Source organism: Lemur catta, chromosome 15 (genome assembly GCF_020740605.2).
Source record: "Lemur catta isolate mLemCat1 chromosome 15, mLemCat1.pri, whole genome shotgun sequence".
In the NCBI taxonomy this organism is placed as follows: domain Eukaryota; kingdom Metazoa; phylum Chordata; class Mammalia; order Primates; family Lemuridae; genus Lemur; species Lemur catta.
The window spans coordinates 57,043,337-57,065,600 of NC_059142.1; the positions used below are offsets into that span (position 1 = coordinate 57,043,337).

Sequence of the window (22,264 nt, forward strand, 5' to 3'; positions counted from 1 at the left end):
ACAAAACTTATCCTTCCTGCGGCTGGCATTAATCATTTGGTAAGTGCCTTGAGAATCTTGGCCTTGAGATGGTTAGCAAAAATTGTATATATGTATCCTTTAAATCAAAACGATTGGTTTCTGTGTGCATCCACTTCATCTCCTCTGCTGTGTTATGGATTCCTTAAGATCAAGAATTTATGTATCTTTGGGCAAAAGGGGTAGGTTGGATTATTGAACTGGAGATCTGGTTAACACGCACAGATTTTCTTTCCTTTTCCCGTTTTGTTCTTTTATGCATTTGTAATAGATAAAAAAGAAAATAAAGTTTACTGTTTCCCGCTGCATTGTCATCCAGATACTTTTCTTTTAATACACACAGAACTGAAAACTGAAAGCGTAAGGGGGAAGTGCTGGAGAAGCTTCTGCCCTGTTTGTGACTTGGATTTTCTCCTCCAGGAAGAAGAGCCCAGACGAGAGATTTTGCTGTAGGAATTCACAAAAGATACTGAAATGTCAGATTCCACACCGTTTGAGATGAGACTGGTTCATCTGGACCTGAAAGGAGCGCCACCGAAGGTCTCGTACCTCTCAAAGGTGAGGACTCCCTTGTACTGCTAGAGACTCTTTTGCGTCGGGTTCAGTCTTCGCAGTGTTCTGTGGGGAAGGGTGCTTAGAACACAACCGAGAGGCCCTCCGTTAGGGCAAGGTGGTGACAGCAGCATCGGTTTTGAATTTTCCCCAGATCTTCTCACAAAAACACAGCAAGGAAGCAAAGAAATGACAAAAGGAATGCACAGCTTCTTTGCTGTGGGTTGGTTGGTGTCCCCCCAAAAAGATATGTTCAAACCTTAACCCCTGGTACCTGCGAATGTGACCTTACTTGGAAATAGGGTCTTTGCGGATGTGGTCAAGATAAGGTGAGGTTACACGGGAGTAGGGTGAGCCCTAGCGCAATGGCTGGTTCCCTTACAAGGAGAGGGAGGTTCAGACACAGAGGGACGTCCGTGTGCAGACACCCAGGAAGACACTGTGTGATGAGGGAGGCAGAGAAGGGATGATGCGTTCACAGGCCAAGGAAGGCTGGCAGCACCAGAAGGTATTAACAGAAAGAAGCAAGAAAGGATCCTCCTCTAGAGCCTTGGGAGAGCACAGCCCTGCCCACGCCTGGGTTTGGGGCTTCTGGCCTCCAGAACTGTGAGAGAATAAATTTTTCTTGTTTCAAGCCACCCAGTTTGTAGTCACTTCTTACGGTAGCCCTGGAAAACTGCAGTGATCTTCAACAAAACTAGGGGTCAGGGTATCCCCTTGGACTCCAAAATATAAGCAGGTGGGGCCAAACCGTGGACAGCGTCACACCCATGTGGAGTTAGCAGCCAGGCAAGAGGTGGTAGAGGAAAGAGGGGAGTTCCGACAGTGCTGTGACCAGAGCACCCAGAAAACAGCCCCAGCAGTAAAGGTTGCCCGTAGCGAGAAACTGCAGAAAGCTTTGCTGGCTCCGGTGGGAAGGCGGGTGCAAAAAGACTCAAAGATGGTACGGGGGAGCCCCAAGGCCACAGGCTCTCAGAAATACCTGATGGAGCTTCCTCCCGGAAGGCCAGAGCCCCACACCAGGACAAAATGTTGGGAAAAGAATCCACGTTGAACTTGGCAAGAACACCAAAGACAGAAGAGAGAGAACGTTCAGATACTGGGAGAAAGGGGGCCAGAGGAGGCAGAGACCAGAAAGTCTAAGATGCAAACGTAGCTGCTCAGGGCCTGTAATTTCTAGTTCCTTACGGCAGCAGGAGAGGAGGGGCCCTGGGCTGGCCCATCTCCATCCTGAACACAAGAACCTCTTCCTGGAAATGATTCCCAGAAAGGGAGCGTTGCTAAATGCCACACAAAGACACGTGAGGGACAGGGGATGACAGTCTGACTAGCATCGCACCACAGAGCCGGTGACATCGGACCCTGATATTTCAAAATGAGATGAAAGCTATTAAGAAAACATCAGAAGCTATGGAAAAACAGCGTAAATCAGAAATAAAAAAGCCCAGAAATGTGATGACAGGACAAGAAGAGACTGGGGAAAGAGTGCCTGTGGAGCTCAGGAATGAATCATAAAAAACAATTTTTTTAGAAATGAATACTGAACTATTAATGGAAGAAACACAAAAGTGAATGCACACCATGGAAAGTACAGTATCTGGAAATAAATGACAGAGAAGAAAAAAATCAAATGTGAAGAGATAAGAAAGCATTGTGACAAATTGTTAGGGACAGGATGTAGGCAAAGCAGCCCCAGCAGACTGGAGTCCCTGTCCCGTTACCTGTGGGTGCATGACAGGTCGCCCCAAACTCAGAGGCTTGAGACAACAGTCCATCACCCCGTGTTTTTGTCGGTTGGCCGGGTGGTCCTGCTCTTCTGACCCGAGTTCCCTCCTGTGGTCGCGGTCCCTCTCCTGGAAACAGCTCATGGTCCCGGGTTTTCCTCCCCGTGTGCCCTCCAGGGGCCAGGCCAGTTTTCTCCCAGCACCGTGGTCTCAGCCGTGCAGCCGGAGCAGGAGCCGCTGGGATTCCTGAGGCCTCCGGTATCCCTGTTGCCCTTATCACTGGGAAAGCAAAGCAGGCCAGCCTAGATCCAGGCGCTGATGGACTCTTTCTCTCAACAGGAGAGCTGCACGATGCTGTGGCCATGTTTTCCATTTCCTTTTTCTTTCTTTTCTTTTCTTTTCTTTTTCTTTTCTTTCTTTCTTTTTTTTTTTTTGAGGCAGAGTCTCGTTCTGTTGCCCAGGCTAGAGTGCCGTGGCATCAGCCTAGCTCACAGCAACCTCAAACTCCTGGATTCAAGCAATCCTTCTGCCTCAGCCTCCCGAGTAGCTGGGACTACAGGCGCAGCCACCAAGCCCGGCTAATTTTTTCTGCTTTTTTTTTTAGTAGAGACGGGATCTCGCTCTTGCTCAGGCTGGTCTCAAACTCCTGAGCTCAAGTGATCCACCCGCCTCGGCCTCCCAGAGTGCTGGGATTACAGGCGTGAGCCACCGCACCCGGGCTATTTTCCCATTTTCAACGGTCCCCAGAGAAAAGAATTAAATCGATGCTACAGAGCAAATGCTAAGAAAAAACAACTCAAGAACACATTTCTGAAATGAAATACCTGAATCTGCATATTGCAAGGGCATCCGTATAACTTGGAAATTATATCGAGACTGATACACATCAAGATGTTTTTTAGTAAACTTAGACTTTAAAGAAAATGAAAATGATAATGATAAATCTTTTGGGGATACAGGAAAACGTCCCAAGCCACATATAAGGGGAAGAAAAACCAGACTGGCATCAGACGTTTCACAGTGAAGGCAAGGAACCAGGGGAGCTCTTGGCCAGGCCCAGACAGTTCCCGGGTGAGATGGGAAATCAGGGCACATCAGACCTGGCCGCAGGTGCTGTCTGCCCCTCTCGCTTCACAGGTGGGTCAGTGAAGGCTTGTGGGGAGTGTCTGTCCCCAGCACATGCACCCCAATTCCAGGTTTCCTTCAGTAGCCTCCATCCATAAAGCCCTGTCCCCAGGCAGGGGTCATGTGCTAACTGTCTGGCTACTTCTCTCACCCCCTCTTCCGTCTAGGCCACGCTCCCCCCTTCTCTGCCAGGCTACCTCAGTCTTTATGTCACCCTGCTGAGAGCCAGCGTTGGAGGGGGAAGCCATGGTGAGGTCTGATACCAACAGTCACTATTTTTGAGCAACTGGACAAGTCAGCTCTCTTCTCTGTGCCTTGTTGTGGTCATTCATTCTTTCAACAAATGCTTATTGAGGGCCTGTTTTGTGCCAGGCACTGCTCTATATGAACAAAAAAAGTCCTTGCTTAAATTGTAGTTGGAAAAATAGAAAAAGAAAAAAAATAAAAGCCAGGCAGAGTAGTCCCAGCTACTTGGGAGGCTGAGGCAGGAAGATCGCTTGAGCCCAGGAGCCTGAGGTTGCTGTGAGCTCGGCTGACGCCACAGCACTCTAGCCTGGGCAACAGAGTGAGACTCTGGCTCAAAAAATAAATAAATAAATAAAGTACTCTAACCAAAAAGGGAAAGGAGAAATTAGGCAAAGCAAAGTTGGCAGAACACTGGCGATGGTGGAATTGCGATGCACGGGGCTCGTATGTAATTTCTCTGCGTACGTGTGTGTTGGTGCAGTTTTATGACGAAAACCTCTGCTGCCCAGTCTGGTGCTGAACGCGGCTGGCACGTGTGTCTGCACGCCTGGGCCTCCATCCGCCGCCTCTCAGACACAGCACGGAGGACGCCACCCGCCCACAATGACAGAACCGCCAGACGGGGCGGGCCGTGGTCAGGCGGCTGGGGAGGTTGCAAAGGGAACCTGGGGCAAAAACGCTGAGGAACATAGGAAAACGCCGTCGTCATCACATTTATCCAGACGTGTCCGGTCTGGGTTAGATCCCTTCCGTCCACAGTCACTCGCCTCTTTGTGATTCAGGGTCAGTTATTGATTACCCATTTCGTGAATTATCTACAGTTAAGTTTTAATCCCAAACTGACGTCCTCCTCCCATTCAGCTTGCTCCGGAACTTTCCTGTTTGGGGGGAAAAGAAAACTCTGACAGTAGCATCAACAAAAGAGCGTTACCAGCCGTAGGAAGCACCACGACAACCCGCATTTGGAGACTGGCCCAGCCCAGCAACAGGTGGGCGGAGCTGGCCCAGCCCTCTGACCACGATGTTCCTTCCTGGGTCGCTGTGCCGCAGGAGTGCCTGCAGCCTGGCCGTGCCGGGTTGTGTCTGGTGTGCACGAGGAGTGGCTTTGTGGGGTCGCCCTGTGAGCCCCTGGCCTGCACCCCGCGGCGAGGCCGCCTGATGGAACTGCCATCGCAGCTGTGCTGTCGGGGAGCCTGTTCCCTGCCGGGCGGAGCAGACACGTCCCTGGATCAGAGAGTTTGATGTGGCGCAGCACAAAGCGCAGTTTCCAGATTTGAAGGTTCCAGGGAAATGTGAACGTCACCTCCCTCCAGTCCCCACGAGCTTCTGCCTCCGTGTCACTTTGTGTTCAAACCGTCCCTCCTCCCCCAGGTCTTTCCTCTGTTCCGAGCTCTAGGTGCCAACGGCCTCCTCATCGAGTACGAAGACATGTTTCCCTACGAGGGCCCCCTGCGGCTGCTGCGGGCCAGGTTCTCCTACAGGTAACTGCCCTGGAGCGGGGCTGGGGGTCAGGAACTTAGCAGTGGGGCCTGCGTTCCTCTCCTGTCTTTTTAAATCCGTCTGTTTAGTTATAAAATTCAAACATGTTGTAAGAATAAAACACACTGAGAGAACTTAGAGACTGAAAGAGGAGGTAGCAGAGCTGTAGCTCCTGCCTGGGTCTCTGACAGGCCTCCCGCGGCCACGGCTGGGTCTCGGCTGGCGGGAGAGGAGCAGTCGGTGAAGTCGGATGTGGTGGGGACGGGGGCACCTGCTCAGCTGTAAAACTGCAGGTCTCTGTGTAAATCAGTGTGAATGTCCCGAAGGAAGAGGGGGCAGGGGACGGTCGTGGGCAGGTCTCAAAGGAAGAAAAAAAAACGGCCAGTAAGCGTAGAGGAAACACTGAACCTCAGGTACTTGAAGTGAAAACAGCAGGGCGGGGCCGTCCAGCTCCCAAACTGCGATGTCGCTGCCATCCCCAGGGAGAGTTCAGAGGCTTTTTAGGAAATCATGTTCTGTGTTCATGAGGAGGAGAAAAAGCAGGTATATTTAGAATACAGACAACTTTATCTAATCAATACATTTATAGAACTGATTAGCCTGAGAAATGGTTCAAACACATACACATGAGAAATAGCTTCCTTTTGTAGATAAATCCATAAATAGCAACTGCGATGTAGCTCGTGAAAAGTGAGAAAGTCGACACGGCCGTGCGCCCTTCCCGGGACGTCCCCCTCATGCGGTGGGACACTGGCCGACAGGGACCCACCCCAGGCTGGGGCTGCACAGAAACAGGTCACAGGGGCTTTGCCCTCGGCCGGCGGCGGCTCCTGCCCTGGGGTGGGACCCTGCCCGGCCCCGGGTCTCGCGAGGTGCAGGCGACCTCGTCCTGCTGCGGAGCTCAGTTAAGAGCAGCGGATGAAAAGCAAACTCGTCCTTGAGGATGTAAGAGCATCTTTCCCAGATGCCGGAGTGGGCGGCTTCCCTGAAACCTCGAGAATCTCTTTGGAGCTTTTCCGAGTCAGCAGCCTCAGGGTTTCCAGGAGAGCCCTCTGGGGTCTGACAGGAAGGGTTGGGGGACCGTGGAGTAGCCGCTGACCTCGCTGCGTGACCCTCTCTCTAGCCCCGCTGAAGTGAAAGAGATCCTGCACCTGGCCGGCCTGCACCAGCTGGAGGTGGTACCCTTGGTGCAGACGTTCGGACACATGGAGGTGAGTGGTGGGAATGGAAGTCAGTGGGTGCCGGGTGGGATCTGGGGTCTGGGGCCCACGAGCTGGCCGGGCCTGTGCCTGCTGCCTGGAGGGGCCTTTGCCCTGGGAGGCCCTGCCCTGCGAGGGGCACAGGTGGCACAGCCGCTGGCCATGGCAGCCCCCGCCTGGGGCTGGGAAGAGGCCCTGGGGCACGTGGGGGTTCCTTCTTGTGTTCACACCAGCGCTGTTGTGTGCAGTAGAGACCACAGGAAGGATTGAAGCCATTTTCTGTTTGTGTGTTTTTTCACTTTAATATTGAAAATATTTTCCTAAGCCCCTGCGTGATCTTCAGAAATATTCTTCATGTCTGCACCAAACAAATTAGATACAACATTGACCGAGTGGCTCTTGGGTTCCACGTGTTTCTCTAAGAAACGCACGCAGTGGACGTATCAACTGTCCCTCCTCGTCTCTGTTCCCTCCCCTCGCTTGCTGGGCCCCGCCGGCCTTCGGGCCTCTTGTCTGTAGCTGCTGGAAATGAGCCACTGTTCCAGCGCCATCTGCTGAGAAGACTCCCTTCCTTCACGGAACTGCCTTTGTACCTCTGTCAAACACCAGCCGACCACACTCGTGAGGGTCGATTCTAAACTCTGTCCTGTTCCGCTGAGCTGCGCCTCTTCCCTCGGTGGACGCGGCCTTGTCTGGAGTTGCCCATAAATCCGAACGTCAGGAAGGGTGATGCCTCCAACCTTACTCCTTCTCCAGAATGGGTTGGACTCGTCTAGTACCTGTGCCTCCCCGTGCGTGTTTTAGCTTTGGCCTGTCTGTACAGCTGTGAAAACCTTGCTGGTATTTTGGTTGGACTGGCATCGAATCCGTAAAGCAGTTTGTTTCCAATCCGTGGACACGGTGTTGTCAGCCATTAATGTGTTTTTATTGCCCTGAACGTGTTGCCACGTGTTTGGTGCTTCAGCGATTTCTCTCCGCACTGGCCTTTAAGCTGCTTGGTCGCAACCGTCTGGATGGGGGTTCCTTTGCGTTCATCCTGCTGGGTTTGTTGGCCACAGAGCCAGAGAGAGTCTTCGCCCTGTGTGAGGCCTGGCTGTTTCCTCGGGGTCTCTGCTCACGTCTCTCCTGCCCGTCGCGGCCCCGCGGCGAGTGTTTGGTGCCCTGACGCCGTCCCACGGGCCTCTGAGGCCTGGTCACTTTGCTTCTGTCTTTTTTCTGTTATTCAGATTGAATAATTTCTGTCGCTTTATTGTCGCAATCACCGGGTCTTCTGACATTTCAGATCTGCTGCTCCACGCCCCAAATGGACAAACACTTTCCTTTAATTCCTGGCACCCACTTCGGGAACGTTTGACAAATCCCCCTGGGCCCACGCAGAGTCGGGGCCCACGGCCGGGTCTCCGCCTGAGGCTGGGCTCCACGTTCCAGGTCCTTTGCACACCTCGTGATTTTTGGTTGAGAACTGGACACTTCAGACCAAACATTCTAGCAAATCTGAATTTTTATTTTTATCCCCAGTGGGTGGTGGTGGTGGTGGTGTTTTCCATTCGTTGCCCGGATTTCCTCGTCGGGGCCTGTCTCCCCAGCTGTGGGCGGCCACCAACGTTAGCCTGGCCTCCTGGGGTCCCCTCCATCCCCGTCGCTGGTGGTGGCCGCACGTTGGCAGAGGTTGTGCTCAAACACCTTGAGCCCACACGGCGTCCACCCTGCCCGGGGCTGTGTGGGGCCCAGCGGCCCCCCAGGAGGGCGTGTGTTGCCCTCTGGCTGTACATTTCCAGGGTCACCCCGGGGGCTGCACTCTCTGGCCAGCAGAGGACGGAACGTTTTCTCTGTGGCTTTTATCCAGCCCCGGGTCAAGCCCTCCATCCGCAGGGTCTCTGCTCTTGTCTCTGGTCTTTCGTGAATGAACATGTTGCTGTTCACCTTCGGTTGATTTCCAGAGCCCTGAGTGGCTGTTCTGGTAAAACTGTTCCGTTTTTGTGCTTTGCTGGAGAGGAGTTGCCAGGCCTCCTCGCACTGCACTCCGGGAGCGCAGGGCTCAGCCTGCTCTTCCAGAAGCGAAGGGGCCGGCTCTGCCGTCTCTCACCCGGCGGAGTCCAGGGGAGAGCACGCTGCAGAGAGAACCGAAGGGACAGCAGGCCGCGGAGAGAACCAGCTGTGCAGAGCCTGGCGGGGAGCAGGTTCCAGCGGGCGTGGCCCTCGGAGCCCTGGAGCCCTGGAGCCCTGCTCCGCTGAAGACTGTCTGGGGAGTCAGGAACGCGAGGCTCGGCCACCCCCCGGCCCCCTGGGCTCTGAGCAGAGCTGGGGCAACGAAGCCCACGGCGGGTGGAGGGAGCTCGGCGCCAGCCTGTCCCCGACCCCTGTCCCTGACGCCGCCTGTGTCTCCGCAGTTTGTGCTGAAGCACGGGGCCTTCGCCCACCTGCGGGAAGTGGCCGCCTTCCCCAACACCCTGAACCCCCACGAGCCGGAGTCCCTGGCGCTGGTGGGCGCCATGATCGACCAGGTCCTGCAGCAGCACCCAGGCGCCCGGCGGCTCCACATCGGGTGTGACGAGGTAGGTGCCCTCGTCCCCACATCCTACCACAGTCCCCTTCCCTTGGTCACCAGGCAGGTGTCTCGGTTTCACTTGTTACATAGAAAACAGCCCAAGTGCTGAAGCATAAAGACGGGGCTGGCCGAGGAGACAGTCCTGTCCGGGAGCCCATTCCTGCGCCGTCTCCAGGAGCACGGGGGCCTGGCACAGGGCAGACCTGCTCGGCCCGCACAAGGCCCCCATGCGTCTGCCGAGCCCGCCTGGAGGTGGCCATGCGGCCCCCGGCAGTGCAGAGCCAGCCCCGGCTGGGGCAGGTTCCTGCCCTTGGCACAGCCGGGACATGACTTTGTTCCAGCTAAAGACGCAGCTTTCGCTGGGGAGAGGGAGGAAGTACTAACACCACTCTGGACTCTGAAGCCCCAGCCGGGAAGGGGGTCCCCGGGGTGCCTCGCGAGCCCCCACCCTGGCCCCTGCTGCTCTGCTCGTGTGGTTCCGCTGGGGGCCGGCGAGTGTCCCAGCGCCTGGTGTCCACGGAGGCTGCAGCTCAGGGCAGCTGGGCTGGGACTGGTTTGCAAACGTTTTGGCCCAGAGGTTCCTTTGTGAGGGAAATCTGTGTCTGTGGTGAAACGCACATAACGTAAAAGTCACCATTGTCACCACGGCAAGGTACACACTTCAGGACCTTGTGGCACGTTCACAGTGTCGCACGGTGTCTCCACCGTGCGTCCCAGAGCCCTTCCAGCCCCCGGCAGGAGCCCCACGTCCACCCGCCAGCCCCGCGACCGCCAGTCTCTGCAAATGGAACCGCACAGTGCGTGGCCTGTGCACCTGGCTTCTCTCTCGTGAGGCTTCCAGGGCCCCCTGTGCCGTAGCCTGTGTCGACTTCGCTTCCTCCTCAGGCTGCACGACGACCGCGTTGCACAGGGGACCACGGCGCGTGTCCACCGTCAGCCGATGGACACCAGTTTCCGCCCTTGGCCGACTGCGCAGACTGCCGTGAACATTCGCGGGCAGCCCTGCGTGGAGGTTCAGGCCCCGGTGAAGGGCTCCGAGCTCCTCCCTTAGGCTGCTCCCCACACAGCGGCCCGAGACCCGGGGCACGGCGGGAACCCGGGACCGCGGGGCGCAGGGGTGCAGGCGGTGGGTGTGGAGCAAGCTGCCCCTTCCCCCACAGGTCTATTACCTGGGAGAGGGCGAAGCCTCGAGGCAGTGGCTGCAGCAGGAGCAGAACAGCAAAGCCAAGCTGTGTCTGTCCCACGTGAGGGCGGTGGCCAGCCACGTGCTAGCCCGGCACCCCCACGTGACACCCCTGGCGTGGGACGACATGCTGCGGGACATGCCTGAGGACCAGCTCACAGGTCTGCGGCGCAGGGTGGGGCGGGGCCGCTTAGCTGCCCCAAGACCTCCGACCCCAGAGATGAAACACTGTGGGAAACGGGCCCCGAAGGGAGCCAAGTCCGCTCAGACCCGCGTTACCCGTTCTTGCATGGAAATGCCAGCTGGGTCATCGTAGGGTTGTCATGGGGTCTAGCGAGAGTGGTAGGTGTGGGCGGCAGAGTAGCCACAGGCCTGCGGGGGCCGGGGGGCCTGCAGACTGTCCTCTGGGCCAGCCCTGCAGGGGCCACAGGTGAGGATCCAGGGCCCAGCCGTCACCGCTCCCGGGTCCACGGGGCGTGTGTGCCCACCTGTGGCTACTTAGGTTAATTGAGATCAATTAGAACTGACCCCATTTAGCAGCATATTCGCGTGAACTGGGCATGTGGCCCCAGAGAGGGCGGCAGGTGGGACGGTCCAGCCCCCAGAGCTGCAGGGCTGTCCTTCCTGACCCAGGCCGGCTGAGAAAAGGTGTTGTGTGTGGCTGTGGCTTTTCGTCAGCAAAAGCACAGCACAGTGCCGAGTCTGCCCTCAAAACGATGGGTCGTGTTCCCATGTGAATGCAAAACAGGTGTGTGTGAGGGGCTGGGACGTGGTCTGGGTGGTCCCCGGCACTCACAGGCCTCTCGCCCGCAGCATCGGGGGTGCCGCAGCTGGTGGAGCCAGTGCTCTGGGACTACGCGGCCGACCTGGACGTGCACGGCAAGGGTCAGTGCCAAGTTGCAGGGGATGCCCCGGGCGTGTGGCTATGTCCGGGCAGGGCCCCCATCCCCGTGACCCTGCAGCCCCGACGGCCCAGCCTTCCCACAGACCCCCCTGGGGAGCCCGGCAGCCCCGGACGGCGCCCTTGGCGGCTGTCTTCTGCTCCCATTGTCCGGAGCATCTTCCTGACGAGCAAGTGAAGTGGGGCCGCTGCTAGAGTCTCTCCTCCAGCGGGATCCAAGCCCGGCCACCACCACCCCCCGTCACTGGGTCTGGACAGGCGCGTGGCCCAGGGATGCACGTCTGGGGCCCTGGCGGCCACCTCCCTGGCAGCAGCTCACCGCCTGCTCTCTCACGCAGTGCTCCTCATGCAGAAGTACCGGCAGTGCGGCTTCCGGCGGCTGTGGGCTGCCAGTGCTTTCAAGGGCGCCACGGGGCCCAGCCAGGCGCTGACCCCGGTCGAGCACCACCTCAGGAACCACGAGCGCTGGCTGCAGGTGGCGGCCGGCGGGCCGGTGGGCTCGCTGCAGGGCATCGTGCTGACCGGCTGGCAGAGGTAAGCCTCGGCGGGGCGTGCTGGGGGCCGGAGGCAGCTCAGGGGAAGCAGCCACGGGGAGTTGACCCCACGCCGTGGCGCCCGTGCACAGAGTCACCAGCACGCGGCCCCTTCCCGTGAGCGCCACACGTGAGGCTGGTTGTGCCTCATGGACAGCAAAGCAGGAGGGGCTTGGGCAGGTCGGGGCAGCTCACAGCCCACCACAGCCCGGGGGCAGCAGCGGGTGCTTCAGAAGCAGCTAGGGGCTCCCGGTGTCTGGCCCTGCCGGGCGGCATCTCAGTCTGGACGAAGCCAGGCTGCCCCGGGCAGGGCAGTCGCCCTCAGGGCCTCTCCGGGCTGTGACGTCACCTTCCCCTGCTCACACCTGGGGCAGTGCCTGTCTCCACCCAACTTGTAGCTGAAGAAACCGAGGCACAGGCAGGGGAGGTGCCCAGGCTGGCAGTGGGGGCCCAGACCCCCCCCCCCGGGCCGGGCCAAGCCCCTCAGCCCCTGTCTGGGACGGACATTGCCCTGACCTGCTGCGTTCGGCCCCACCTGTCCTCCTGCTTGTGGGGCCTTGGGGACGAGCTGCCGCCCCAGCTGGTGGGGGAGGGGAGGGCCCAGAGACCCTAGACGGGGTGAGGGGGACGATGACAGGGACGCCCCAGGTCGGAGTGCTGAGCCCCCGCTCCATGGACGCAGGCACGACCACTTCTCCGTGCTGTGCGAGCTGCTCCCAGTGGGGGTCCCATCGCTGGCGGCCTGTCTGCAGTCGCTCCTCCACGGTACGTCCCGGCCAGCGCCCGGCCCCGCGGAGCCCTCCCAGAAGGACTGGGGGAGAGGGAGGGCGGGAGGCCGAGCACCCGGTGCCCCCAGCCACTCGGGCTGGACTGTGGCCCTCCCCACCAAGGACGGGCTCACAGCCCCGGCTCGGCCACCACCTACTGTCGGTGCGGCTGGACCCGTACGCAGCCCTCGAGGGGACCCCCAGAGAAGCGTGTGCCTGGCGGGGGGGCAACGGCTCTGCCTCTGCGGCGTGGAGGTCTTGACCACCTGGTCCCGCGGGCGGAGACAGGAGCAGCGATGCCCCTCCGGGCAGGGAGGGCTTGGCGGGATGACCCTGCCGCATGCACCAGGGGACTGCGCAGGAACCTGGGGCGACATTGAGGAAAGCGGAGGCTCACACCTGCAGGGGAGCGAACGGATGTGGAATACGGTTACTTCTCAGCCTTATTGACTTGATACTCGGATGTGGGAATGAGCAGAAAGGTGCAGACAGCAATTTGTCCCCGCTGGAGACATGCGAATGTGAGCTTGTCGGCTTCAGCTCGCCCTGGTTTCAGGAAGGGACCTTCCCCTCCTGCCGCCCGGGGGTCGGCCTTTTCTGTCGTTCCTTCTGGCCTTTACGGAACGGGGTCAGCCTTTTGCTGTGGGTGTTCCTCTCGCACTAGCGTGGCCGTCCGTCGACGTCGTGCCTGCAACAGCCCTGTACACGGTGCAGTCGGCGCCACCGGGCAGGAAGGACCACGTGCTTTCCTGGTGCCGGTGCTGCTGTACACATTCTCATTTCTGTTTTCTGACTTCCAAAATCATGAGCACGGCCCCCGTGTCCAGTGAGAAGCAGCAGGGCTTGCGTGCCCCTCTCCCCACCAGGCCCCACCACTTCCCCCTGTGCTTGATTGCAGGAGGCTTCACCGAGGCCGTCAAACGGAGAGTGGAGAACATTCTCGGGGTTTCAGGCCTGGAAACAGCTGGTCCTGTAAGGTAAGCCCCGCCCCTCCCGGCCTCCCCAGTGGTGGGGCAACCGTTCTCAGCGGGGTTCTCAGCGGGGCTCTCCGCAGTGAGGGGGCCGGCTCCTTCCCAGGCAGCGACATCCTCAGCCTCGTCACGCACTTCAGCCTGCACCTGCGCAGCTCCGTGGACGCCCTGCTGGAGAGGAACAGGTGGGTGGTGGGCGTCCCCCACGACCCCCAGCTCAGGGGAGCAGCCTCCTGCCTTGCAAAGACGTTCTGGGGGAAACGACCTTTAGAAATGTCTACCAGATTCTTAACAGCTTTTCCAGGGGTATTGCTGTAAAACCACCCCAGGACTGCCCGGTAGCCACTGTCGGCCGAGTGGTGCCTGGCCCCGCAGTGCGCCAGCCTGGGGCCTGCCCAGCGGCCGCACCTGTCTGAGGGCCGGCCTAGTGCGCACACCTGCCTGTGGGTCTGCCCAGGTACGTGACCGGCTGGTTCAGCTCTTACCATCGCAGTCGGAAGCTCATCCACCCCATCATGGTCCAGCACATCCGGCCGGAGGCTCTCAGGTAATCCCCGGGCAGCCTGTCCCCCACCAGGGCGGCCCCGCTGTGGTGCTGGGCTTTGGACCAAGACAAGCTTTCCAGGAGTTGCAGCCGTAGATTAATTCCCTCCCTTGCTGGAGGAGACCTGCTGTCACTTGCTAATGCTTCCCTGAACATCAGAGCGAGATGCTGGGCCTTAGGTGCCCGGGCCGGCGGGGGGCTCCTCTCTGGACTCAGGCCACCTGGGGCTGTGTCCCTGCATCCTCCTGAGACAGACAGGCTGCCCCCAGGGAGTGCAGATGCTGCCAGGGCCACAGGTTCACAGGCCACCACGGAAAACCCCGCCTGCTCACTGCAAAGCACAGGCCAGCCTCAGATGCCCAGCTGTGACAAATTTCCTCACTTCTTTATCCCACAACATAGGGGCCAGTAGTCCCACTTTACAGATGGGTAAACAGAGGTACAGAGCTGCGTTGGCCCACGGGGCTGAGGACTTGAGTGCAGAGTGCTTAGATGTGAGCAGTCCCCAGGGCCCCCCAGGGGTGCTCACGGCCGTCGTCCCCCTGCAGCCTCCTGGCCCAGTGGAGCGCCCTCCTGCAGCAGCTGGAAGCTGCCCTGCAGCTGGCCTTCTACCCGGACGCGGTGGAGGAGTGGCTGGAGGAGAATGTGCACCCGAGCATGCGGCGGCTGCAGGGGCTGCTGCAGGACCTGGACGAGGCAGCCCCTCCGCGGCCCCCGCCCAGCGGCCCCGGCCGGGACAGCTGTCAGGACCCCTGATGGGCGTGGCCTGTGCACGGGCTGGGCAGCTGTCCAGCGGACCTCCTGCAGCAGCTCACCCCTGCCCATGCCGGCAGCTGTGCGGGGCCAGGCAGCCCCCGACGGTGCAATGGTCTTTGGGGAAAAAGAAAATATCAAAGGAAAAAGCACATGGGACCTGTTGTGCGATCTGCACATAGAACTTTATTGTCTTGAAATAAAAAGAAGAGTGGAAGCCAGAGGTCATGCTAACAGAAAGCCGACACAGGCAGGGCAGCGCACCGGCTGGCAGTCCCAGCGCTCCGGGAGGCCGAGGCTGGAGGCTGCTGGAGCCCAGGAGTTGGAGGCTGCACTGAGCCACGATGACGCCACTGCACTCTACCCGGGCCACAGAGCCAGACTCTGTGTTTAAAAAGAAAACACCAGACTTTCCATCGCCCGCCGTGCAGGTGGTTTCAGTTCAGCCTGGCTCCCTGTGGCACAGATAGGGCACCGGGCACAGGGTAGCTTCGTCCCTGTCACCTAAAGCACGTTCTCACAGCTCACGGGGTGAACACGCCAGAAACCAGTTAATGCATTTTACACTTTCAGTTTAGGAAGAAAACAAAACTCGGGCACGTGTACGACCACATCCCCAACCAAGGGCTGGCTGCAGCCCTTGCTGAGCAGGGTGCTGCCGTGTCTTGCTCTCCCCGAGTCGGCCCGACCTGGGGCAGAGGTGTCACTGCAGGCGCCCAAGCCCGAGGCAGCCCTGTGCTATCTCCAGCGCTGTCCGGCCCTTCTGCGCTGGGCGGCCTCGGTGGGGGCTGGCCGGTAGCAGGAGTCCCGGGGCCAAAGGCGCACGTTGCGCTTTAGAGCCTGGCCCCTCCCACCAGGTCTTTCCAGGGTTCAAGGGAGGCTGGACATGGCTCTGCAGAGGTTCGCCCAGTGTTTAGGTGCTGCAGGATGCTAGAAGAGTCGACTTTTTCTCAACTAGCAGCTTCTGCCCAGGCTGAGGGTGGGGAGTAGAGGGACCCTCTGCAGGGACAGCCTGGGGAGGGCCCAGGTGTCACCGAGAGGGAGGCGGGACCCTCAGTGGCTGTGGGACAGGCGGATGGGTGGTCCTGAGCATCCACCCTGTGCCTGGTGGCGTCCATGGGGCCCGGCCCCAAACTGTGCACGTGGAAGGCTCGCTGGGGCCTGGGGGCTGAGCTCCCCTGGGAATCTGGGGCCTCAGGCGAAACCTCAGCTTCACGAAGGCCAGGCCCAGGCCCAGGCCCTGCACTGCGGAAAGTGTCCTTGTTGTCTCAGAGGCTGCCAGTGGGTCTGTGCAGACCAGGCCGCCTGTCGCCCTCACACCCCAAACTGCCCCAGCTGAAGCCGATGTCGGACTCTAGGGGAGCCGCTGATTTCTGAGCCCAGGGCCACGCCCTGCCCTGGACACAGCGCCCGCTTTCCTGCATCCTCTGACAGTCACCCTGCCTGGCCCCTCCTGGCCTCGGAGAAGGTCCAGCCTGTGGTTTAGCAAAGAGCAGAAGCCGTGGCTTGTGGGGGCAGGAGGCAGACTCGGCTGGAGGTGCCGTCAAGACCAAGGCCAAGGGCCTCTCTGGGAGCGGCTCGTCTGCAGCCACGCCTGGGCCGTCAGCTCTGGCTCCCGGGGCCACCGGCCTCGCTGTCGCTACTCTGTGACAGCTCTGCAGGGCTCTCAAGACGGTGCAGCTCCAGGAAGTTGGTGATGAGCTTGGCAACAGCTTCCACGTCACTGGGCAAGGCCGGGGTGGGGGGCGGCAGGTCACCCTGGGCCACAGCAGCACCAGCCCCATGCAACCAGCGAGACTCTGTGCTGGCATCATCCCCAACCACCCCCCCTGCGGCAGCCCCCGGGGCTCCCAGACCAGACCCAGCACCTCTGTCCTGGTCCCACCATCCCCAGACCCCAGCCCGGTCCTGTCCCCAGCTGGCACGGCCATCCCGACCCCCCACCGTGTCAGGACGGGCAGCCCTGGTGGATCCATCACTAGCCCACGGGCCTCACCTACGGCGACCCATGACGGCGCTCTGGGTGAGGGGGTGGGAGAAGCCCGTCGCGAACCGCAGCACCACCGAGTAGCCCTTGCCGAAGTACCGGACCTTCTCCTCCTCCACGTTCACGTCCCGGATGTCGCTCAGCAGCACCACCACTGCGGGACACAGGCCAGTGCCATCGGCCCCGCCCGCTCGCGCTGGGGGCGGTCGCGTCGGGGCCGCCAGCTCTGCCGGAACGAGCCACGTTTGCCTTGGCAAAACTGTTACTTCACGTCCAAGGCTGGGCCCCGGGGACAGCCGTGACCCTGAGCACAGCCAGAGGTCACCCAGTGGCCCCACTGTCACCGCGCACAGCTTGCTCCCGAGTTCTAACACGCCAGGGACCCGCTCAGCACAAGGCGGCTCAACCTGCTTTCATTTTCCCCTAGGCTGAAAACGTGCCTTCCTGGCCCCCGGCTTGGTGAGTGGCCCCAGGCCATTTCCTGTGGGCATTCAGGTACTGGCGGCTGACGGCTGCCAGAAAACTCAGCACAGCCGCTCCCCCGGCCCCCGCCGGGGCTCCACAGGGCATCCCGGCAGGCAGCCTGTCGGAAGCACTCAAACGTGGTGCAAAACTCAAGACCACCGTGCAACTCTGTCCCACCCGAGGGCTGTGCTCTGGCTGGTGGTTGCTCAGGTGGCCCTTCACAAGACACCTCCACCCCAGTTAAAAGCCCACCCAGAGGGCCTCTCTGCAGCTTAACACAGCAGCTAGATGCCCACAGCAGACAGTGAGACAGATGCCCGGGTGGCAGCGTCTCCGGAAAGTCTGCTGACCACGGCGACCTGAGAGACTCAGGCAAGGGCTTCCCCTAACCACTGGCCTCTCACCGGAGGCCCCGCAGAGCCGACAGCGGCAGGCGAGGTCTGGGGGAAGGGTGGCCCCACTCCAGAGCCGCCCGCTGGCCGCCATGACGCTGCCTGCCTGGCCGGGCTCCAGCCCCACTCCAAGACCCCAGGAAGGGTGGGGGCGGGGAGAGAGACCACCATCCAAACAGTTGACCCGGAAGCCAGACCCTGCTCCTGCCACCCTCCCAGATCAAACCTCCGTGGAGCCCAGGAGTCTGCGGCGCTCAGGGTGCTGCCTGGCGGCACTGGGCAGGCCGGGCGCGTCTGTGGGACCCCATGTCCCACACACAGGACGTGTCCACGGGCAGGACACAGCACCCAGCAGGTGGGCTTGGACCTGAGACGCTGCCAGGCCTCCCTGGGCCCTGTGGTCGCCCCCACGCGCCTGCTGCGCCCAGCCCGGGCCTCCCAGCTCCCACAGCTCACCTTGGTCATGGCCTGCTCTGAACAGGGTCAGCAGCTTCTTGTAGAGGCTGAACGTCTTCAGAACGACCTTCCCGGTGCTCTTGTTGAACACGGCCTCCTGGAAACCAACACACGCTGACCACACGCAAACCGCAGGGAGGGGGCCGACTACACGCAGTGGTGTCCCCAGGCACCTGCTGGAGAAGGGGCCCTCCCGGTCGGAGCCAGACCCTGGAGCCCCGCGTGCGGCCCCCCAGGGCTGACGCCTGCAGAGCGACCAAGACTCCTGCCGGCAGCACGGGGCTCATCCCGCTGCAGGACACACGAGTGCAGGATGGCGGCCCAGCTGTCCTTGTCCCACAAGGACGTGGAGGGAGGGGAGAGAGTCTCATGGGGGCACTGAGAGTGGGGTGGGGCCAGCAGACACACCCCCTCTGCACCCAGCAGCTCCAGGAATGAAGAATTCTGGTGAAAAACAGTCTTCAGGAGCTTCTAGGAGAAAAGCACCTTCAGGGGATGCCTTGGCCCAAGAATGGTCACAGGCAGCGTCTGGGGGCCAAGTCCCACGAGACGGAAACCGTGTGAAGGCTAGGACTGCTTCGGAGTGGGGAGGAGGCCTTGCTCTGCCTGGAGCCTCCTTCGCCCCTGCAGGGAGACCCAGGAGCGCCTCCCCTCGCCCCTCCCCCACCACACCAGCCTCACCTCCCAATCCTCCAGGTTCTGCACAGCCACGAACAGACAGCCGGCAACGTAGAACAGCTTCCAGCCCAGACTGTCTGGAGCAAACACAGGGCGCCAGCCGTGAGTGCATGGGGGTCCAGGTGATGTGTCCACGAGGGGCCCCCAGCACAGCCTTCCCCCAGATGCTGTTGTGAGGCCAGGAGAGGCATGGAGGGGCTCTGCCATGCCTACAGGGAGCCCGGGCAGCCGCCTGTGCTGCCGGCCCTGCCTTGGTCCCTCAGGACCCGCATGGGACATGCCCGTCCAGCTCTGGCCCTGGGAGCCCACTTGAGGCTGGCAGGGGTGCACACGGCCTCTGCCCATCTCAGCAGGATGGAGACGGTGGGAAGCTGGGCAGCATGGCGCACCCCTGCAGTAGGACCTCAGGCCTGCACTAAGGAGCATCTTTCGAGGAATATTTTACGACATTGGAAAATGCGTGAGACATAAGTGCAATGCAGGCTGGGTGGGAAGGTGCGTTGGGAAAAGCACACCTGCACAGGGACATGGTGCCCGCCCACCAACAATCTCGAGGCACAGGTGCCGGAGACCCCAAAGGTCATACCATGACCCATCACAAACGGCAGTTTTTCCAAACAGCTGAGAAAGTTGGTAGGGGGGTTTTACCTCCACTGTAGTAGGCAGCGGCCAGGCCGATGGACAAGATTCCTGCAGAGAGAAAGAAAGTCCTTCCCATGAGTCCTCCCCGGTGCAGTGGGCTCCCGGAACTGCAGCCCCTTCCCGTGGCAGGGATGGCTGTGGACTGGGGCTTGGGGTAGAGACCACCAGGTTCAGAGTCGGGGAAACAGCCAAACAGCTGGTTCAAAAACAGTACAGCCAGGCACAGCGACTACTCAGGGAGGCCGACGTGGGAGGATCGATCGCTTGAGCCCAGGAGTTCAAGTCCAGCCTGAGCAACATAGCGAGACCCCATCTCTTACACACACACACACACACACACTATACACAACTCGCAGTGTTCACTGGATACACTGCCGCGTGAGGCTCTGGAGCTGCCTGGGGAGTTGGGAAGGAGCCTGTCATGGTGATGCCAGGACGGCACGTGGTGAGGAATGGGAACGAGACTGTACACGAAGACTCACGGCACAGCGCACAAAGCAAAACATGCAGGAAGCCACACGCTTATCGGGGAATGATGGGTCACAGAGAAGGCACGGCTAGCACCTTTCCTAACAGTGACCAGCCTGGTCAACACAAGTGCAGCCGCCCTGAGGGCCCAGGACCCTCCGGATGGGCAGGGGAAGGGGACAGAGGAGAGAAAAACGGGGAAGTCCCAGTGGTCCAACACAGGAGTCAAAGCAAGTACAAAGGAAAATACAGTGACTCAGAAAAGCCACCCATCTAACCCAAAGTGTTGGTGAAAGGATGTTAGTGACAATAAAAGACAAACCAGATGTGCATTACCTGTAAAACCATGTACAAAGGATAAAATCTAAATGGATGCAAAGAAACACAATAATTGCTTTATTTCAGGGTAATAGAACAAAAGAGGAAACACCTCATTTCATTTTCATCCTTTTTTATAAGTAGGCTTTCCGGTGGGGTTTTTTTTTTTTTTTTGAGATGAGGTCTCACTCTGTGGCCCAGGGTGGAGTGCAGTGGCCTCATCACAGCTCACTGCAGCCTCAGATTCCCAGGCTCAATCGATCCTCCTGCCTCAGCCTCCTGAGTAGCTGGGGCTACAGGTGCCACCAGCACACCCAGCCAGGCTTCTGTCTGGAGGACAATGTGGAAAGCCTTACCAACCAGCAGGGACCAGGACCGGATGCCAGGAGCCCTTTTCAGGTGGAGGCGGGAGCTGGTGCGCATCTCCACCTGCATGTACATCCCTGGAACGTGCCGGCACCACTCTCTACAGGAGATGGGGTCTGCGGAAGAACAGACAGACAGCCGGACGCCTCGAGCGCTGCACGCAGGCAGGCACCCCCTCGGCAGGCCCAGACAGGGGCCGGGTGCAGACCGGCCAGCAAAGGTGCCTGCAGGCACACACACTGTCAGCCTGCCTGACGTGGCCTCTGCGGTCAGGCAAGGAACTTAGTCCCCCAGGGACTCCACTTCCTCTGCGAGGAAGGCCCTCTTCTGTGCAGCATTTCACCGACTGCACTGGGGCTACTTCCCCCACAAACACTTGAGAAGTGTCAGCCCGATCACGGGCCACCATGCCTGGAAACTAAGTCTCAAGGAGCCGTTAGGCCCCAGCAGCCCTCAAGCATCCGGCACCCTCCCAGAATCCCAGCTCTCCCCTGTGCCCGCCTCCACCAAGAAGGGGAACTGAAAGTCTCGTGGTGGCTTGAGTCCACCCTGGCAGGACTGAGAAAGCCAGCTCTGTCTCCGCTGTCCTCCCCGGGCTGAAACTCCGGACTACTCAGCAGAGGGTCCGAAGGCACCGCTGGAATCAACGAGTCACCAAAGGCTAATCTTCCCCAGCACTCTGCCAGGGCGACAACAGCCCCGCACACTGTCAGTGCATTCAAAACACTGGCTCCCGGCACCCAGTTCTGGGAAGTTTCTCAGATACTTCCCTGCAGAGTCGATCAAATTCCCTGCATTAAATAGTGGAGTCAAACCACACAAACGAATCCTAAATCACCTCCCTCCTGGCCTGTTACCGACACAGGCTCCAAAAACGTCCCTGCTCCCCCCACAACACGCGCGCGCGCACATACACACACGGGTGCACACACACATGCATGCACAAGCGCGCATGCAAAACACACATACACGCGTGCACACGTGCGCGCGCACCGAACACTCGCCTCTGCCCGGGCCGGGGCGCCCCCGCTCCGACGGCCCCGACACCGAGGCCTGTGGGCGCCGCCGGCCACACGACAGTCCCGGCGAAGACAGGCCCCGGCGGCGGCGCCGCGCGTGGTCGCGGCCACGTGACTGCAGGGCACGCGCCCCGCAGGGCCGAGGGCCGCGGGAGGGAAGCGCGGAGCCCGCCCCGCCCCCGCCTACCGAGCGACGAGCCCGCGCAGAGGCCGAGGGACACGAGCCGGCGGACGCGGGGCGGCGCGGCCTTCCGGGGTCGGGACGGGACAGGGCGGACTTCCGGGACCGAGGCGGACTTCCGGGGGCGGGGCCGGCCAACACCGGGTCGGTCGGTGATGACAGTTTCTCCTTCGCGGCGGGGAGAGCCCCGCGAGGGCGGCAGCCGGGGCCCCGGCCGCGCACGGAAGCCCGGGGCCGCGAAGACGCGGGAAAGTCCCCTCAGGACCCCCGAGAGAGACGGAACGCCTCGAATTAACAAAAGATACACAGCGCCTTCATGGTAAAAGTTGTAAATTTCGGGGGTATTTTTGAGACAGGGCCTCACGCTGGCCCCGCCTGGAGCGCAGCGGTGCGTTCACAGCTGCTGCAGCCTCGAACTCCGGGGCTCAAGGGTCCTCCGCCCTCGGCCTCCCGGGTAGAGCCCCCGCGCCCGGCCCGTATTTGCATGGTTAGTAGAGTTGGCATGGTTACTCTGCGACAATGTCAGTGTGCTGTGAGAGCATGCAAATGAGTAATTATGTAGGTGCTACTGGGAACCAGGAGTTTCAGCAGGGGAGAAAGGACTGTCAACGGAAAAGAACTCAAATTCTGTAAAATAATTTTCGGTGGTTTATTGTCAGCCACCGCCAAGAAGCCCTGGGCAAGTGGTCTCACTGTGGTTGGGTTGCAATTTGCTTTTATACATTTCAGGAAAACGAGAATTAACACAT

At 60.0% G+C, this 22,264-nt stretch overlaps 2 protein-coding genes across 10 annotated transcripts; one reads left to right on the plus strand and one right to left on the minus strand.

Moving 5' to 3' along the window:
- Nucleotides 1–309: 309 nt before the first annotated feature.
- Nucleotides 310–14,766, plus strand: HEXD (hexosaminidase D). 6 transcript variants are annotated; one of them, XM_045569791.1, is made up of 12 exons: nucleotides 311–576; nucleotides 5,037–5,146; nucleotides 6,268–6,355; nucleotides 8,734–8,898; nucleotides 10,052–10,235; nucleotides 10,888–10,959; nucleotides 11,314–11,509; nucleotides 12,191–12,273; nucleotides 13,174–13,252; nucleotides 13,353–13,431; nucleotides 13,542–13,793; nucleotides 14,339–14,766. In XM_045569791.1, exons 1-12 carry the CDS (start codon nucleotides 493–495, stop codon nucleotides 14,723–14,725), a joined length of 1,779 nt encoding a protein of 592 aa, XP_045425747.1. In that variant the 5' UTR covers nucleotides 311–492; the 3' UTR covers nucleotides 14,726–14,766. The 6 variants fall into 6 exon arrangements, with proteins under 6 accessions (XP_045425752.1, XP_045425747.1, XP_045425751.1 ...); XM_045569793.1 differs by having other exon boundaries at nucleotides 315–576; nucleotides 13,704–13,793; XM_045569794.1 differs by having other exon boundaries at nucleotides 319–576; nucleotides 13,330–13,431; nucleotides 13,704–13,793; nucleotides 14,339–14,644.
- A 1,296-nt stretch (nucleotides 14,767–16,062) lies between these two features.
- LOC123650739 (cytochrome b-245 chaperone 1) lies at nucleotides 16,063–21,604 on the minus strand. Of its 4 annotated transcripts, none has more exons than XM_045569798.1 (7): nucleotides 21,522–21,604; nucleotides 20,306–20,431; nucleotides 19,170–19,211; nucleotides 18,525–18,598; nucleotides 17,844–17,940; nucleotides 16,540–16,684; nucleotides 16,063–16,266 (listed from the first exon to the last, which is right to left on the minus strand). In XM_045569798.1, the coding sequence occupies exons 2-7, from the start codon at nucleotides 20,388–20,390 to the stop codon at nucleotides 16,146–16,148; spliced, it is 564 nt and encodes a 187-aa protein (XP_045425754.1). In that variant the 5' UTR covers nucleotides 20,391–20,431; nucleotides 21,522–21,604; the 3' UTR covers nucleotides 16,063–16,145. The 4 variants fall into 4 exon arrangements, with proteins under 4 accessions (XP_045425754.1, XP_045425753.1, XP_045425755.1 ...); XM_045569797.1 differs by having other exon boundaries at nucleotides 16,540–16,756; XM_045569799.1 differs by lacking the exon at nucleotides 21,522–21,604 and adding an exon at nucleotides 21,309–21,415 and having other exon boundaries at nucleotides 16,540–16,756.
- Between the last annotated feature and the right edge of the window lie 660 nt (nucleotides 21,605–22,264).